Below are 20,172 nucleotides of genomic sequence, written 5' to 3'. Positions count from 1 at the left end.
AAAGTTATGGCAACTACTCTCTTCTGGCTTCTACATATTCCATGTGAAAAAAATCCCAGAAATGCTGTGCTCAAAAGCAATACTTTGATATGAATAAAAAGAATCACCTTCCTCAGGATTTTTAAAATCCACCACACCGTGCTGTCCCCAGTGCAACCTCTTCTCCATCTATTCCAGCTGCACTGTTTAACATTGGACACTGGGGTTTAGACAGGGGACTGTATGAATCAACAACAAAAGAAACCCTTCCAATAAATAATGATCTTGGCTCAACCCTGTGGTTATTAGAGTAATCCTGAGGGGAATAAGAAAGCCAAATTTAGAGGAAAGGAAGACTTTAGCAAACAGAATATTAAGGGGGGACTGGATCAGAAAAGTGGAAAATAAGATAGCACAGAAACTTGCATTTGCTCTCAGCCTCAGACTTTCCCAACTCCTTTTGATTAACCATGCCAGGCAGACACTGCTTCTGCTGCTGCTTGCTTCTCCTTTCAGAAATTCAAGCACTGGAATCCCACCCAGCTGATAAATTATGTAACAACATTAAGAACGCATGTTTTATTTTTTCAACTTTAGTTATATCTCTGCCTGAATTTTGTAGTAAAAGAATTTGGAGAAAATGTTTATAGTTCATTTCTTGATCAAAAAACCTGAAAAAATGAGCCAAAAAGACAGTGGAGCAGCATTATAAAAATACAAAAATTGTTAAGTTTTTGAACTTCACACACATCAGCTGTCTAAAAAGAAAAACATATGAGCAATAATAGGGCTGTTAAAATAACCAGAGACATCTATACAGACATTCGGGTTTTATTTTTGTAAAAAAAGGTCAGATTTATTAGTGCCAATGTATGTTCATAGAAGGAAACAAAAACTAAACTAATCTGAGTAGCAACTTACATCAAAGGATATCAAAATAATATTTCTTGTAAGTGAAACATAATACTTCATTTAAACTTGATTCTTGCAAACTAGAAGTCCTTGTTATCTGTCTATGAAGCCTTTAAAGAAAAGTTGCTACAGTCAAACAGGGTCCTGATAGAACTTGGCACATAAAGAAACAATTCCATATTCACCCATACAACACCTCTCACTCTCCTGGAGCACTCATTCATACAATACTTACATAATGCATATACATTATGACTAAAGCCATGTATGGCCTATAGCACATAGAATATCTCAGTTCTAAATGTAACATAACTCTACATCAAAAGCAGGTCACGGTATTTACAGATGATCTCTCTCTGCAGATGGGGCTTTTGCTTGAAGATCCTTTTGTTAGTGTATGCTAAGATGCTTGAGTTGTCAAATTATTTATCAAATTAGAAGTGTATCTACAGGAAGATCTGTCTGATTGTGTGCGAGGATTCTAAGGCAATAATAGTAGTTGTTCCACAGGAATAGCGCTGCCATTGCAACCCACTTTCCCTCGGAGCAGTAAAGCCTTCCTTCTCCAGATGCAGCCAGGTATAGTGAGACATTCATGATCTGCAAACTGTTGGCTCAAAAGTCTAAAACTTCTTGGTTTGTATTTTTTAATGTTCATGGAATAGCACCATAGGAATTCACACTTGATATAAAAAAAATCCTGGGTCTGTTGTTTTGTTTTGCTTTTTTCACCATCATGGATATTCTTATTCTTAGAAAAAAAACCCAAAAAAACAACAACAACAAAAACCTCTTTGGGAAACTTCTCTTTTGGACACTACTGCAGCTTCATTTCTGAGTAACTAAACCAGGCAAATAGCTCATTCACAAAAAGGTCCAAAGAAATAAAGCTTAGCAGTGGTTTCAGATGTACTGCTGAAAACAAATTCAGTAGGAGGAGTTTCAGATGATCCTTGACCATTTGTCTTTCTCATGGATACTGATTTTGATTCAGGACAGGTTTTCATCTCAGTCTCTTTCTATATTCAGTGCAAAATAAGAGCACATCATCAGAGATAGCTTACTTAACCAGTAAACCAAACATTTTCAGATGCTTACACCATTCAAATTCAGTCAACTAGTGATTGGTCACTGGAGATGACTGATGTAACAGTTCAGACTTCTCAGTCATTAGTAAAACTAAATACTCTACAGTTAAGTTTTGTTTCAGAAGTAGGATTTTCCAGTTTCAAAACACTGATAACCTGATATGACAGATGAATTTGTAAAAAATACCGAACAATGCAGGAAGGTCTTCCCATTTCATATCTTCTTTCAAGTCCTTGTACACACCGTTTGCAGGATTCAAAGTCAAAGCAATTAGGGAGAAGGACAGTATTTTGAGTGTGTGAGCTAAAAGAGCTTCTTTTCCTCCTTGACACCATACAATTGTCCAAAGGAAGAATGGTCTATGGAGTCACTTCCTCTGAATGTAACAGATGGAATCCACACACAGTTCTAGCAAGTACTGGACCATGAACAAAAGCTTTTATATTCTCCCTGCATGTACAGTCCTTTCACAACCTTTGCAGAGACAGTCAAGTATGGAGCCTGCACATCATCATCTTGACTATTCCACTGGGGTAGGTGATTTTCTTCTTTTATTCTATTTCAGTCTCTGGTCTTATAAGTCAGCATTTCAACTGACCTTATATTAAACATTTGTGCTAATATCTTCAGTTTAAAAAAACATTGACACGCCTTCCTTCCTTTTCACTGTGCGTTCTTTCTTTCTCACCCTCCTTTTCTGGCATAGAGGTTTTTGTGTTATTTTTTGGTGTGCACACTATCTGGATATTTTATACTTCTGTATCGTATATGAAATCCTTTCTTGTTGATTGTATCATCCGTGTGAAAGTGAAGTAAAAGAGCTTCCCCTGCTGAATAAATTTCTTCTGGTGGCTAAAATAAATGAATAAAAAATAAATTATCTGTCCACTCTGTGCATTCATTCACTTTTTTTTTCCTTATGAATATTTCTACTTTCCTGGTATGCCTCATCATGTAATTCCACTGCATCTCACATGATGCCATCTTACATAATCAGACAGAAGAGTTCTATCTCATTCAGCTCTGAATTACAGCCTAGGAATTTCTGAGGCAGACTGAGGAAATAACCTAAACTCCTAGTTTTTCTCTAGTTCTGCTGGAGTAAGAAAGTGATTGGGAAGGACCATATACAATACTCTAAATGTGGATAAACAAAGAAGTTCAATACCTATTTTCTATCTTATTCTTCTCAGCCCTCATGATGCCCTGTTTTATTACTGAAGCACATTGATCAGAAGTATCAGCTGAATAACCAAATCCTCTTCTGAAGTTGAGAAGGTGGTGATATATACTAATAGTGTCTTTTTCCCACTCCGGTTTGGATCATTTTTCTTTCTATTTTCAATAGCTTTTCTATTTCATTGTATCTTTCCTGAAAAGATGTGGCATCTGAAGCTATTCATTTACATCTTAGCAGAACCAAGCCATAGCACCAAAACTGAAACATCCCACCATAACCCCCTAAAAGAAGAAAATAATTCAGCCTGTTTTCTTGTTCATTGCCCTTCTACTTCTAAAATGCCGTAATTTGCAAAGAAAAGTATTGTTTTGTGTAAATTAGTAGATTTTAGGCTCAGTTGTAGCATTTCCCTTAGAATGCATTCCCTACAGTTCATGTGGAAGCACCTTTTGTGCATCATCAAACGTTCAAAAACACACGAAAAGGATTTAAGCCAGTTTACAGTTAACTTGTCTGAATGACTAAGATGTTTGATCCAGCACAGTGCCTCAAACAAGTGACACATAATTACTTAAGAGCTCCTGTCATCTCATGTAGAGTCTTTGAAGCCTTTCATCTAGGCAGAGTATAGACTTGAAAGTGTGCTTGTACTGGCACACGTATAAAGAATTGATGAGGACTTGGGGGATCATTGCACAGGTTTTCACAAGGCAGGCAGCCAGCAGACCAGTGCAAGTCTAAAATTAGAAATAGGATACAGCATTTTCAGGGTGTCACTTGGCCAGTTTCCTCCATGTCTCACAATTAAAATGTGTCAGAGGTGTGTACAGGATTTCACAGTTTTCTTAATGCCCATATTAGCCACCCAGTTTAGGAGCACATCTTTTTTCCTCAAATCAGACTTAAGCAGTCGATGAGCATAGTATAGTTACTTCCCAACTGTCCCTCCCACTGTAAAATGTGGCTTCTTCTTTCCAATTGAAAGAATTTTAATGTGATTACTTTCAATACTCGTGCATTTCCCACTATGTAAGGGAAAAAGCTGCTAACTTTTTTTGGGTGTTGATAAACATGCCAGCGCCAGCTACTTAAAGCTCAACATAACCTTACAATACTTTGGTCAAAAAATAGGTAAGAATATTTACAGATGAAAATATTTCAAGGGAGTGCTTGTACTACAAGCTGAAAATGTATATATTAAAATCTGAAGCAGATAATCTAGTATCTTCATTATAAGGTGTAGTAACTGAATCTCATGACCGTTATCTTCCTCTGCTCTTTCTTATTCTTTTTGTAGAAATGAAAACAAAAGAAAAGTTTTATACCTGGTTACTTACCCCAGATCCACAAAATCGCCCAAGTCTCACAGCTGTCTTATCATGGCCATCAAAAAGCTCCACATAATCATAGCCACAGTCTGCCTCTTCCTCAACCTCGAACGTCTGGAACATCAGCTCGACGCGAGAGCCGCGCTCAGCCACCAGGAGCCAGTCGCAGTCTGCCTGCACCGGGTAGTTGTTATCACCAAACTGAGCGTGGGAGTACAGGTCCTTGGGCTTGATTTCAGCTTTCAACCGACCACCACACTCTAAATGGAGGGGGGAAAAAAGGATGAAGAAGCTCGTTCAGTGCAAATTTACGTTTTCTTTTTGTAGATGCCCAGTCTTATTCAGGCTGACTGCATTTTAATGCCACAAGCAGGTTAATCAAACGAGCTGAGAGTGAAGTATATGTAGGAGTACAAATCCATCATTCTGAGTTTTCTTATATAAATCCGGTTTTATAACTAGAGAGACTTGAACAGAGTTCATAATTTTCAAGTGAAAGTCAAAGACAGCGAACACCAAAGCTGTAAGGGAGGGGACTTGAGCAGTATGACACTCTTTGGGTAGGCACTTGAGGAGCTCCTATGGCCAGCAAGTCAGTTGATTTACTGTATAGGTGAATAAGCTATCCAACAAATAAATAAAAGTATTATTAGAATCCAACCAAGAATAGATGGAAATTGACACAAACTCCAAGATTTAAATCTTTGTAAGCTTTGGTGAAGAGACACTTTGAATTTGACTTCAGTGTCAAGGACTCTACCCACGTTAACATGACCAACTGCACGATTATATTGTGAGGAACTACATTTTGGCTAAGAGTTAATAATGGTAATGGCCAAACCCTTACTTTTTAAAAAATGTAGGTTTTTCTTAATAGGGAAAGCAAGGAATAAAACCAAGAAATATAAACTATGTAAGTAAGCCATTATGCATTATCCGTTCAATCTGAAATTTCAGATTTTTTTGCTTTAAGAACAAATAAGTGCACATGATAAAACACTGGCAGATAAGATAGTTCAAACAGTTATTTCTCATTGATATATTCTAATATACTGTTTTTTCTCCCTATTCTGAATTTCATTTATTTCCTTTTTCTTTTCTTTTTTTTTTGTTGAGAGGAGAGGGGGTTGTTTTGGGTTTGTTTTTTGTTTGACTGGACTCTTGCCAATCTTAGGAACATCTCCCTGTCTCAGACACCAAACAGCTGCGAAGGAGAAAATGTTTAATGAACTGTCTGCATTCCTTCCCTCTGCTTAAAGGACAGGAGCTTAAAGGAAAATTGTAGCCATACATGCACAGAAAATGGCACTTCCCATTCCCCTGCCCCTCTCTTACAGATTATAGACATGTATTTTAGAATAGAAATTAAAAGCCAAATTTTCAATTTCTTAAGAACTAATCAGTAGTTGCAAAAGTCTGCATGCAGCCTGCACAATGAGGCACTGCATCAGGACATGTGGGCACAGACAGAGCAGTGCCATGCAGCACTGCTTGATTAGCCTTCGTGCCACAGCTAAGCCAGTCACACCATCCATCCATCCGTCGTGGTGTCCACTGTGCAGCCATGGCTGCTCTGCTGTGGGCAAGATGTGTGTTTCTGAGTGTCAGGAAATATATCCTGCTTGTAAAAGTGATCTTGAAGCTTCAGGTGAAAGATTTTTTCTAGATCAGTCAAGGTGCAAAACCCTCACATGTTTCATGACCTTTCCTGGGACTCTTGGGCTTCTTACAAACATAAGTACAAACATAACATTCTTACAAATCAAGCATTAGTTTCCTTACTGTTTAACAAGTCAGACAGACGGGAAAAGCTTAAACCCACACTATCTGAACTAATGAAACAAGATTATAAATTTGATGCAGCAGTCCATTCTGCTATTTATTATTAATTACTTTGAATTATTTATTTTGAATTATTGCAGCTATTTTGGAAGCAACACAGGCCTCTAAACTGAGTGACATCTCAGATATCCAAATTTGTTTGAGACATCCTCCCAGCACTGACAGATAGGAATAGGACCTACAGTGGATCTGCAGCCTCCCAGAGCAGTGGCTGGAGGCCAGGCACCGTAAATGAAGCTGTGCAGAAGAGAACTAGATGCCTGAGTCAGGGCAAACAGATCACTCCCTGAGCAACGATGTTTAATGTTCTGTCATGAGCATTTTTCTGAATTCCTCTTGGATGGGTTATGCTTTTTCTGAGAGGGGAAAATATGACAGAATCTCCTTCTAAAATTGTGTTGCACTTTCAAAACCAGCATTTTATAAGTTTTGCTCCACCCAGGGAAGCTTTTCTATCCAGTTTATTTTTCTAAACTTTACTGTATTTGCTGCTACGTTTTTATCCTGTTTTCTGAAATATTAAATGGAAATTTGGAAATCGGATAGCTCTTCAAGCCAAAAGTGTCATAGAAAGGAAATCAACATCATTGACAGCATCTACTGGAATAAGAGGCTATTAAATCATGAAGATGCCAGGAATTCAGCAGCAGAGACAGCTCTGGGCATAGAATCCAGCTACTTATTCATGCTGTTATGTTACACCAGTCCTTTTACTGAGTGAATTCTGCCAACAGCTCAGAACTGTAACGAGTGGCTTCCTCAGCAATCTCTTGTCTGTCTGCAAATGTCCTCTCTTAAGGAGGCAAGCCTTGTAATTTTTTACAACATTCTTAAAAACTGGGTAGATTTTATTCTTTGAAGTTTCTCAGAAAATCACATGCTTGCGCATGCTGTGAATATTTTTTACTTAAGGCACATAAAACTCAGCACATATGAGTGGAAATCCAGCAAGTCATAACAAAACTTTCAATCTCTAGAAGTTAGGGAGTATACATCTGACCTTCATTCACATGCTGACTACTCCAATTCTGCAAACTGAAAGTGAGTAGAATAAATGAGACAGCAGTTTTACAACACCTGTTTCTGAAAAGAGCTCTGACCTTTAACTACATACACAGAGATAATTAAAAAATGAGTAATTATTACTTCTATCTAATTTTGCATCAAAAGAAAAGCATTACTGCGGTAGGGAAGGCAAAATCTTGCATGCTTGTAAAAGAGGGTTTGCCACAAGAAAAACAAATTGCATTACAGGTAGCTAAACTTTTCACTTTCAAGGCCCAGAGCATAAAGAATTCATGTATTGCTGTCTACTGTCTTTCTCTGAAAGGGAAATTTATTACTTACATTTTAGAATTATTTGTAACAAAGCAGAAGGAGAAAAGAGAAAATACCAGCATTGATATATGTAAGGATTTTTTTACCTGAACACTACTCATTAACTTGATGGGTACTTTTGGTAATAACAAATTACATTAACAGTGACTCATCACCTTGATTACAATCTTCTATTAATAACTGCTACCTGTCATTAAATCTTATCTCCTAGCACAGATATTTATGAAATGTTTTCTGCATTACTCTTTATTACCTGGATAAATAACAATGAATTCTGGAAAATAAAGACAGACATTATGATTGAAGATGAAAACAAAGGCCAAAAAACTCCAAATCCCCTTATCTTACAGAAGGCACTGGATGTTCAGAGGTTCAGCACTAGGGGCCACTGTAAGCCAAGCAACGTCATGGGAAAATCTGCACACTGAAAATGTCCCAAAAACTCTCTTAATGCAATTCCAAACCACTGTTTCCAATTTCATTGACTTCTGTCAAACAAGATAATTGAATAGTAAATATGAAGGACATTGTATTGTAAAGACTATTATGTTATGTTGTAATAGTCTTCAATGTTGTTTTTTTCTTATACTTCTTTGGCTTGTTTTTCCTTTTAAGCACTACAGGAAAGTAGTATATGTTTACACAAAACCCAGATTTTTGTTTAAGTTAGAACAGGAAAGTAATGGAGCTGCATCACATGTCCCAGTTAACTGTTGTCATTAAAAATACAGTGAAAAGATATTGAATCTTTTATAATCTCAGGTCACGAATCCTAAGGAATCTCATTTCTTATCAGACTTTGTTTCAACACCTTTTAATTTCTTACCTATGAGAGTGAGACAGAAAGAAATACCTAAAACATTACAGAATAGTTTCTGCAACCTCAGAAAATATCTGTAGTGTGCTTAAGGTTTCATTATATACAGCTGTTACACTGTCTTATCTGTGAACTTGTCCCATTCTTAAAAAAAAAACACAAGTCTAAATATCTACCACTAAAGAACAATGGGTAAGTTATTAGTAAAGCATATCCTGATTTCTGACCTGTAGAGTGTGTTGCTTGGAAGCCTTTTCTCTGAACTGATGCATCAGAAATGAAGCGGAGAAACATTCTGTTTCCAGTAGCAATAAGAGGATCTGGTATTTTACTGCCACATAAGCGTCCCAGGATTGGTGATTTTTCACTTTCGCCATCAAACACTTCCAAGTGGTCATAAGCACATTCTTGATGTTGTTCTATTTCAAATTCATTGAATGTCTAGAGGAAAATAAAATAAAATTACCCATTGTGGTACTGTATTTATATGGTACATATGTGTGTATGTTAATATGTTTTAGAATACAAGGATGCAGTTAAAATGACAAATTTAACATTATTTCCTCTACAAGCCTATGGATTTGAATAACATATTGATCTTGAGGAAGTGGAATAAAAGTTGTGAACTTCAAGAGTGCATCATCCTTCATAGAGAAAGGCATTAGAAACTTTACAACCAATTAGTACGTATAAGAGAATATAAAATCTAGAATAAGGCAACCTTTCTGCTGAATTTGCACTGTTTGTAGGATTATTCCAAATTTCATGGAGCATTCAAAACAGCAAAAAGTCAGAAATTACTGTTTCCTCACATAGAGGACTGATTGAAACATCTGCAAAACATAATGTCTCCCCCCCTGCCCTTTTTTAAAACCTGCATCACACTGCAACTAAAACCTCTGAGAATGACTTTTCCACATGAAGGTTTATGCATGAAAGTTATATTTTCTAATGTATTATCTAGAGATCTATTTTTTTATTATTACAACTTAATGGGGTTTCAGGCTGCACCCTTCATGCTAAGGTCACATTTTTGCTAGCGAAAGCATTGCAAAAAATAAAAAAATTATATCAATTGTTCATTAGAAAAAACTTCAGGCATTTCCAGAAAGTGTATGCCATATCTGACTGAAACTGTTAACACACGTACAACTAATACCTGCATTTCAGATATAGAACAGTGTCTTCCAAGACTAGAATGTAATAAACAAACTTATTTCAACAGGACACCTAAGAGTTTTCAGATAAGACTTTTTGACCAGGGCTAAACTTCAACAACAACCTTGAAGCTTAATATCTGGAAATTTCTGCTCATGTAAACACTAAGAAGGCAATATACATCTCTGTGAATTTACAGAGTAACCTACAATTCAAGATGAAATTCAAAATCTATTTTGTTCAACAAAATAGCATAAAAACACCAAGTATAAATGCTTTCATGAGTAGTCATATAGCTGACTGTTTATAAAGAAAACAAAAACCCAAAAAAACTGAAAAAACCAAAAACCAAACGGACAAGGATTAAGAAGCAATAATTAAAAGGAATAAACTGAACCATCAAATGCTGAGCAAATATCACAATTTAGCATTCTCTCTTGTACACCAAAATAAACCCGACCTACCAAATCACTTGTGGAACCCTGAGAGTGTGAAATGTGATGGTAATTTATATTAACAGCTGACCTAAAGAATATATAAAGAGCTAACACAATTTTTTTTTTCCCAGATAACTTCAATATTCAGAATAACACTTGTATTCTGTGAAGAGCTGCACAATGCAGTGGATGCAGGTTCATTTCCCTGTAAAAATTTGGGGTTTACATTAAGGGACTGAAAGTGCAGAGGCAGTGAAAACAGCTGTACAGCAGTTACTCCTTCTGCTCTGGAACTGTGGTCAGCCATCCTACTTTTATGATGCCAAGTATGTGTTGTCATTTATACCCAAATAAAATCTGATGGATTAAGAAAACCCCAGAAAGCTGAGACTAGCTTTCAGTATAGGGAGTTAGTTAAACACAGTATTGAGTCAAGCCAGCTTGGAATCAATGGAAGCAACAGACATGTTCCAAGATATCAGCCTGCAGAAATCCATTTTCTTTTAAGGAAAATTATCTGGTTTTTTTCACTTCTCATCAGCATGAAAAAAACCCCAACTAAACCAGCACTCCAGGAAGCATATCTCACTATGTAAGACACACCTATTACTTTCAATATTTGACATCTCAATGGGATTCCTAAGCCTGCAGGAGCACAGTAAATGTTATACTGTGTCCCTCAAAGTTGACCAGAAAAGAAGTCCTTAATCTGTTGTGGGGCTAGCAATTGATTCTAGCAATTCCAAAGAGAATCCAAGGAACTTATTTTTTAAAGGAAAATTAGATCTTAATATGCAGAGTCTTTTAAAAGTTCAAAATACCTGATATTTTAAAACACCCAAAGACAGTCTCCATTTTTTAAAAATCAGTCACTCCCTTTCAGGTTTGAAAAAGCAGAACTGACACAAACTTCCCTTAAAGTTAAACATCATTGAATAGTTGCTGCCAACAGAGTTCACAAATGCTTTAATAAAGTTGGCAGTACAATTAAATCACACACTGTCTTCCTGGGACAAATACTTTTGAATTCCTACACCACCATGACTATTTTAACCCCATGTGATTTGTCTCCTTAGAGGGAATGGTGGTCAGAAATGTGACATACAGCTTCTGACCATCCAGCCCTTTCTATCTACACCACTCAACTGAGTAGATACGTTGGTGGCACTTATGGATAGCTGCCTGGATGGGACACTTCAGTCTGTCTCTTATAAACATCCGGCTGATTAGCTCATGAAAATCAGTCTCTCTACTACATACATTTTCAAAGCCATCTTTATCTACATGTTTCACTTAAAAATTCTGAAGTGCATGTCCATTTTTTCATAGGCTTCTTAATTGAACCAAATACTTAAATTTACCCTGTTCAGGAAGAAAATTTTCAATGATTAGCAGAGCGAGAGCAATCACAACAAAAGATTAGTTTCTATGTACACATCCCTCTCAAAAAAGAATGCATAGCCTCACAATTCATGTGGTTTGTTACCACGAAAGAAATCAATTTTCTTCTTGTTCAATCTGAACAAGTAAATTATGAAAAGTACACTTAAATACACAGTGAAAGTCCAAGAAAAATATTGATCCATTGTGGAATTATGGTGCTAATATTATCGATATGGGACCTTGCTGTAGTACACAATTTAAAGACATACACAGAGAATTTTGTAATTGACCCTATTGGCTTGAACAGAAGAGCAGATCTCAGACTCTAAATCATGGAGGTATTGTTGAAAATGCTATCTAGTAAAATTCTGTCTATTTTTCCAATTCCATTGGCAAAAACCTTTAAAAAAAAAAAAAAACCCGCAACAACCCTTTTCTTTGTAAAGCAGACCATGAAATATTTTGCTGAAGAAATCTGAATGTTGGAATTTTGCCTGTTGTGGTTATAAGTATCAGAAAAGCTTTTACAGTAACATGCCCATGCCTTGCTGGCTTTGGTTTATAAAGCCAGTATGAAGAATACTTGCTCAGAAGCAGCAGTAGGAAGGTCACCCAAATTAGAAACCTATCTTTCACCCTTGGAATGGACAGAGCATGCACACGACTCATTCTCCACCACCCCCACCCCCTCCAATACAGTTTAACTGTTTTACTTCTGGTGAACAGGGATCAATACACAATCCCAAATCAGCACCAGTAACAGGAGTGTTGTGGTTTAACCCCAGGCAGCAGCCAAGCCCCACACAGCTGCTTGCTCACACCCCCACCAGTAGGGATAGGGAGAGAATTGGAAATGTAAAAGACAGAAAATTTGTGTGCTGAGATAAAGACAGTTTAACAGGGAAAGCAAAAGCTGCACACACAAGCAAAGCAAAAAGGAATGAATTCCCTGCTTCCCACGGGCAGGCAGGTGTTCAGCCATCACATGGGCCCCATCACATGTAATGGTTACTTGGGAAGACAAATGCCATCACTCCAAATATCCTCTCCTTTCTCCTTCTTCCCCCAGTCTGATATCCTGAGCATGATGTCACATGGTCTGGAATATCCCTGTGGTCAGTTTGGGCCACCTGTCCTGGCTGTGTCTCCTCCCAACCTCCCATGCAGCCCCAATTTCCTTGCCAGCAGAAAAAGCCTTGGCTCTGTGCAAGCCCTGCTCAGCAATAACAAAAACATCTCAACATTATCAACACTGTGCAGCACAAATTCAAAACACAGCCCCATAGCAGCCACTGTGAAGAAAATTAAATCTACCCCAGCCAAAACCAGAAGAGGTTAGAGTTTGTCTAAGGTCAGTAGTTATGAGATTACAATATCCCTTTCATCCCTGCACCAGTATTGGCTATTGCTTCTACCTCTCTGAAGCAGAGACATCTCTCTCCTTAACTTTATTTGCTCCAAAACAGTTGTAAAATCAAGTTATGAAATTTAAAAATATGTAAGGCCAGATTTTGTTGTGGCTGTCCCACAAGTACGCTGCTGAAGGAGCACTGGGGCTGAGCTCAAGGCAAAAAACCCCCTGGGCAGGACTGTGCCTTGGCTTCATTCAGAGGCTACCTAACCTCAGTAAACCTGCAAAGCTATCTAAGCTCTGCAAGGCCTGTTTTTGGACACCAGCACTGTCCTCAGCCAGCTGGACACAAAAGTCACAAATCTACTCCAGGCTGCTCTTCTACTTATGTTAAAATTTGGAGCCACTTTTAAATGAGAATTCCAGATTCTCAGGGTTTTTGTATCTCCTTTTCCTCCCCAAAAAGAACAGAAAAAGGTGTTTTTAGGGAACTGTTCATAACTCAAAATTTTGCTTTTTTTATATATTAGAATTTGTGTAAATGGCCTCTGCCATATTTGTCAAAACTTTGCACAAGTTTTATGAGTTGCAACAATGATATAGTAATGTCTGACAGGAGGAAAGTATTCCTCCTGCCTTTGCTGTCCAGAGTATTTCCAATCACCATAAACTTAAATCACAGCTCTATAATACTGAGTAGTCCCTGTTGGCCAGAAATGGACAGGAGTCAGCAAGTTTTTAAAATAGTTTACCTCTGGGATGCAAACTGACAGTAAAGTTTAGTAACAGTCTTATATCATTGAGCAGTCATTTGAGAAGCTGATTTGATGGAAGAAAAGCTAAAAAGGAAGGGTAGGCAGAGACTCACCAATTTGACCCTCTGCCCAGGGGTGGCACTGATTTCCCACGTGCACTCCTTTCTGCTGGGATACTTGTCAGGCCAGTTGGGACTCGTGATGATGCCATTGGGACTGTGGATCTTCTGTTCACACTCAGCTGTGCCAACAGTGATAGATAACATCAGTTAGTCTGGGGGGTCTGCATTCAGAGGTAGTCAAAAAAGTACTATATTTTGTCAGGGCAGCCTCGAAATGGGAAGGATCTTTAGGAAGATAGGTAAGCACACTCCTCAGAGTGTACAGTCATGTTCTTCCCCTCAAGCATGAGCTTCAGAGCATTAACCCAGCATGCTGCTTTATGGATTGTTGTGAAACATACACTGTTGTTTACAGTGGATGGCTTTTTTTTGAAGAAAGTATTATAAAGGAATAAACATGAGATAAATATTAAAAATTAATCAAATACTTTCCCATTCCCCCCATCCTACATGCAAGTGTGTAAATCCATATAAAAAGTCTCACTACTCCAACTTCAAAAGAAATTTCCTCAAATTATGTATTTCTCTTCTTGCTAATTTTCATTGCAACTACAAAGCAATCAATTTGATTTCTAAACCACAGTTTCTAGGTAGACATATACACAATTACAGAACACCAAAGACTAAACTGTATGTACAAAGAACAGCTTAGTCACTGACTTTGTAACTAAACCACTAATACCCAGAACTAAAAGAAGGCATTTTTGTACTTAGTTTTTTAATTGTCTCAAATTGCTTTCTAAAAATCAGAGAATTACTTGGAAAGAAACTTTTAGAGCAGGCAAGTATCATTCCAAAACCAGTGAAAATGCAAATGATTCACAGAGGGCATTTCTTTTCTCTGAAATTAAATCCATGCTAGAAAACAACATTGAGAAATCTCAGTAGCTCACATGATACTGCACACTTGCGGTTCATTTGCAGACAATCTAAATTCTACTTAAGTCCCAAAGCCTATTGCTTTCTTGGAGGTAGCCATGCCTTGAAAGAGTGAAGAGGAAGAAAGACATATAGGGCTTTGACTGGAACTTAGATTGTCTGAAAATGTCACCTAAAATAAACTCCAAAAGGGTAGATATGGTTTCAACCTGACTGCGAGGAAACTAACTGCTAGTGATAGCAGCAAATCACAACTTTACCAGGCTTCTCTCCAGAAACTCTACCCCTCTGTTTAATACAGCCCTAGATAAATGCTTTATCAGAGCTTTAAATATTGTACACTTCACAGAACTATTGAAAGTAGCACTCTGTGCCAATGAGCCTGAGTTTTCCAAACCGCATTCCTGTGGACCTCAACCTCAGCCCACAGAAATGCTGGGGATGGAGGGGATGGAAAAGGGGAGGGATTGTTGTAGTGCTTGAGCCCAGATGTCTAAAACCCCTTTATACCAAGAACTTTTGTCCTTTCTTTTGTTTGAAAGGAGAGCTGCAGAAAGCTTTCTGCAAGACATTTGTGTAACCAACCAGTCAAATGCCTTCCTACTCACCTTCCTTGCAGTCATGTTTATTTTCGTGGAGCACGAATCCGTTCCGGCACTGGCAAACGTAGCTTCCTACTGTGTTGATGCACTCGTGCTGGCAGCCACCGTTGTCCTTCGAACACTCATCCTTGTCTACAAAACACACAACAAGCTCAGGTGAGCACACAGCTCCCAGATCTTGCTACCAACAGGAGCACAGAGCCTGAGTCCAGGGAAGGACAAGCTATAGCACAGCCACTTTTCCCAGCAAGGCAGTTCTATGGCACCTCAGTTCTAGCCACTCTTTGCCCAGCCTGCAGCCTTGCGTGTGGCACAAAGAGTCTGTCTCACCCTTCTAGGAAACGAGGGTTGGTTCCTAAGGGAGAGGAATACTAGTATAACCAACAAACTAGAACAAAGCAGGCAAGAGATTTACCAGCTTTTACTCTTTCAAGAGGTCTAGCTGGTGAAAGTTTCTTAAGTATCCAGTTTTATTTTAGTAAAGAATGGTAGTGTAGTCTATGGACAACACAAATTATTCCAACTTTATGCCAGTTCCACCATTTAATGGTGATACCTTGAAATGAACATATAGGTCAACCAAGACTTCAACTTCTACACATTAAACATGTAAGAGAAAGATTTCAGATAAGCTTTTCTAATAAGTTTGGGTTTTTTCCCCAGCAGAGTGACAGTGTGCTTTACTTTTAACAAATCTGGACATTACAGAACATCACAAAAAGAAAAACATTTCATTGAAAGAAAAAAAGAAAAGAAATTGGCATTAGTTAGTTCAAGATCTACAATATAGCATGCAGTTCTGTTTATTAACATATAATCCTTCAAAAGAGCTTTTAGTGTGTTAGAAATAAAGCAGAGAGTAGTGGAGGAAATATGACCTGCATTAAACAGCTACAAATTCATTGCATGGACAAAAGCCAAACTAGATTAAGAGGCTGTCATTGCAGCAAGAGGCCTCAGCTGCCACACTTCTATGTCATTCAGCCGTTCTTGTTTTAGGTGAGCCTGGTCCCTTTAAAAGAGACAGACTGCTCCTGACATGTATATATACATACATGCATATATTTATGCACATGTATATAGCTATATATGTATACACACACACATATATATACATTCTTAGATATAAAAATATATGCATATATGTATACACACACACATATTAAAACCTCCCTCTATTTTACTAAATGTGTCATTTTAACATGAAAGAGAGGAAGAAAAAGAGCAAAGGAATTTTGGTCATCCCAGAGGTCTGGTTGTTGCAGGTTTGGAATTCAGAGCATTTAACCCCTTCAGTCTTATATACCTTGGAAAGCAGCAGTTAACATTATCTCCAAACAAGACATTATGCAATATTTCAGACTTTAGTAGGTACAGTAAGAACTTCTACAGATTAGAAGCCACTATGGATAATTTAAGTCTCTTTTCATTGTCTTATTCTTGCATTTTTTCGCTGCCCTTACTGATGCTTATATTCAATAACACAACAAAGAAGTTTCCATTGTAATTGCATACACATCATCTTCCTCTGCCAAAATGGATGCAACTCTGTCAAAATGGATGCAGCACTTGACCCACTGATTTGCAGGTCTTTCCATAAAAATCAGCTTCTACTTATAATACAAGATGATAACGCACATTTATAGGTAAATTCTGCAAGCCAAACCCAAGCATCCACTGCACTTTGTACTGCAAATCTCAAATCTGTTTGCACTGAAAGCTTTTGGAAACTTTCTGCAAATGTGAACAGATTTGGAGGTTAAAAAACAGTTGAAAACATAAATACCTCTTGCAATCATACATTCAAAGATTTATACTACTTGTCATTTTGATTATGAAAGAAGCCTAAAAGCTCCCCAATATTTATGCACCTTGCAAAGCAAGTCCCTAACTGAGGCAGTAAATCTATGTAATTTCAAACCAAAGTTATAATCTTTGCAAAAGCAAGCACTATCATAAATTAATTCCACATTGCAAGTGAGGAACAGTAACAAGCAATTGAGAAATTAGAAATAATATGAACAAAACTCCTTAATATTTCCTCCCAAGCATTAGTTTGTAATTTCCACCAAAATAACAAAATAAAAGGAAGGCAAGCTCAAAATGCATTCAAGTTAGGCTTTCAAGTAGAGAGTAGGTGCACAAATTCTAAATAAAAACCCTGTCCATTTTCATCTTCCACCAAAGGCAGTGTTCAGTGAAAACACTGTAAAGTATGTTAACATTAAATATGCTTATATTCTGTAAAATAATCTAAGAGACAAGTGTACAAGCAAGTAGTCCCATGATGGATGTCCTCAGAAACCAAATAATGGACAGAAGGCAGAAAGGGGAAGTTTTGGAACACATTTGAACTACAGTAATTACTTGTACATAGTTAATCAAGGATGCAACTGTTGAACAAGCCTTCCTCACACTTCATAATTGAGAACAGACTTTCTGTCAAATTGATTGCCCAGTTTAAAAATTTGTGAAAAAAAACCAAAAAACAATTAGTCTGTATTAGTTACAAGAACAAATGTTTTGCCATGTAAAAACAAAGCCATTTGTTATGCTGACAGATGGAAATGAGTCCCCCCAGTTTTGAATGGATACTTTCTTTCTTTTCTCATTTCAGTATTCTGAAGAAGGAAAAATCCATTCTCAACAAGATATTAGATTGAATCATTCAGAGGACAAATGGTCGTACCTCTGAGACCCTCAGAGGCCACCAGTCTGTGAATAATACGTACTCGGCCTGAAGGGACCTGTATCAAGTCCTTGCAAGATTCAAAAACAAAAATTTTCTCTTTGCAGGCAGCTTTCTTGTCTGTGGAAAAAAATGCACCACGATGGCACCAGAGATGAGTTTGTTTTCAAGGCTAGAAACATTCTAGCTTTCTCTTTTTAACTGCTCAATGAATCAACACCCAAGAAAAGATGTCCCAACAAACCTCATTTCTACATTATATTATATATAATTCTACATTATATCAGAAACCATGTGCATTTTGAATGATTATGCAAAGAATCATATTTAAAACACTGAAGTAAATCTGAAAGTTAGGATAAATGGAAGCAGTTTAATGACAAATTATGATTGATTCCTAGTTTATCTTCTCAGAAAGATCACAGAAAAAAAACTAATGAGTTTTAAAACATATATATATATAATTATTATTATTATTATTATTATCTTTTTGGAGTTATTTAATACTTCTGTAGTCTTACAGGCCCAGCAGATTGTTGGGTCCTGCAGGCACTACTGCTACATCTTGGTCTGGTAATAAAAGCAGAAGAGAGAGACAGAGGACAGAAGAAACTCAGAGGGAGAAGAATAAACACATAATTACCGGAAGTTTTTAGTTTAGGAGCCTAATATCCAATTCCAAGAAGTTTTATTAGAAGTCTTTTTAAAAAATAATATATAGTGACCCCCTAGTTTCCTCTCTTTATCCAAGAAACTTGGTTGTAAATATACAATAGAGTCTCTGTAGATCAACTAGATCCCTGCAGCAGCTCCTAAGTGAGCTGTCTTCAGAACTGTCCCATCAAATGTAATTTTACAGAATGCTGAAAAAAAAAAAGTTTTTCTCACTTTCCAGTAGCACCTGTCTGGCTGTTAACACTATTTTACAGCCAAAAATATAATTACATGTTGTCTTGTATCAACATAAATACCTTCCTAATGCAGGTCATCTGTTGCCCTGTGTCACTGTTTGCTTTCACAGTTTATCACAGCAGGTTTCAACCACCCAAAAACTGCTTTCTGTCGTCTAAGCTGGAGCAGGGCCATGCTTCCTCAGCTCTAGCTGTGGTGCAGAATTCACCGCCAAAAGAGTTGCAGAAAAAAAGAGAAGTTATTTGGCCGTGCTTGAGGAACACTTTACAGTTCCTAATCGTCACACTTACTTATTTAACTTATCCATCTTTTTCTCTTGCTGAGAATTGCATATGCCCTTTACTGGTGAATAAAGTGCAAGATGCATTGTTTTACCCATTACATTTTTTTTCATTATATATGTCTTTAGAACCAAGTGCTTACGCATACTTCTATTGTGATTTTACTAATGGAATTGCTAAATGCCTCCAATCGAGTATTTAAGCATTTCTACCCAGATATCATTTTAAAAGTATTGCATTCTGATTATTAATATACATATAAACAGGCCAAAAAACAACCCTTCATCAGATGAAAAGTTATATTATCAACTCCCAAAAGGCAAAACACTTGAATCTCAAGTCTGCTCTTCATTGACAGATCAGTAGCATATTATGCCCATATTAAGGAATCCAGGGATAGGAAAGTAACAGTGTTTGCTGACAGGCTAAGATGTTTGATGAATTATTTGGAGATGACATCTTATTTTTAGTTATTTTAAGTTCAGACATTTGATTTGTCTCAAGCATTACAAAATTTCTGTTTTAATTGGAAAACATTGCTTTGTAATCTAGGTAATCCATGACCTATCTTTCCCCAAGAATTTAAGCAATAAATAAAATAAATACATATGTGAAGATGAACTATTACTTTAAAGAGACCTGAAATTTAACTGACTATTAATGTATAAATTATCAGGAGGTCCAGAAAACACAACTTCTGAACAAAATAGCTTACATGTATTACTACACTACCATTGCCAGTCTTATCTGAAATATCGGTATAGATCTTCAAAAGATTTAACAAAGTTCATTTGCAGTTGTCAGAACTTGAACATGTCAATATTTATTCCTGTAAAAAGTCAAAGTATGTGACAATTCCTGCTGGCACGACTAGACCTACATAAAATGACTATTTGTGTAATTGTTTCTAGGAAGAAGCTCTGTTGTATGCACATATGTATTTACTACAAATAATGAGTAAATCTTGAAAGCTTCCTGAGAATGTGAATCATAAATTTAAAAGTAAAAAAATGCTACTATATGTAAAGATGGATTTTTGTAAGACTGTGATCAGAGAAATGTGATTACCAGAAAAAAAAAGTATGCTTAGAGGAAGTAAAATGTTTGTTAATGTCTTT

At 37.0% G+C, this 20,172-nt stretch overlaps 1 protein-coding gene across 2 annotated transcripts in view; it reads right to left on the bottom strand.

Moving 5' to 3' along the window:
• Positions 1-794: 794 nt before the first annotated feature.
• Positions 795-20,172, bottom strand: part of TLL1 (tolloid like 1) — a 123,942-nt gene continuing 104,564 nt past the window's right edge. For both annotated transcript variants that reach the window (XM_085058636.1, XM_085058637.1), the window contains 5 exons: positions 15,179-15,304; positions 13,683-13,810; positions 8,713-8,926; positions 4,498-4,748; positions 795-2,832 (listed from right to left, as the gene is read on the bottom strand). In XM_085058636.1, coding sequence (XP_084914762.1) covers positions 2,698-2,832; positions 4,498-4,748; positions 8,713-8,926; positions 13,683-13,810; positions 15,179-15,304 — 854 coding nt within the window. In that variant the 3' untranslated portion in view covers positions 795-2,697. The remainder of the gene's footprint in view (positions 2,833-4,497; positions 4,749-8,712; positions 8,927-13,682; positions 13,811-15,178; positions 15,305-20,172) is intronic.

This window comes from Lichenostomus cassidix, chromosome 4, assembly GCF_008360975.1.
Source record: "Lichenostomus cassidix isolate B80296 chromosome 4, HeHo_3.0, whole genome shotgun sequence".
NCBI classification, from domain to species: domain Eukaryota; kingdom Metazoa; phylum Chordata; class Aves; order Passeriformes; family Meliphagidae; genus Lichenostomus; species Lichenostomus cassidix.
The sequence above is the reverse complement of the archived record's forward strand: the minus strand, read 5'-3'. Positions and strand labels throughout refer to the sequence as shown.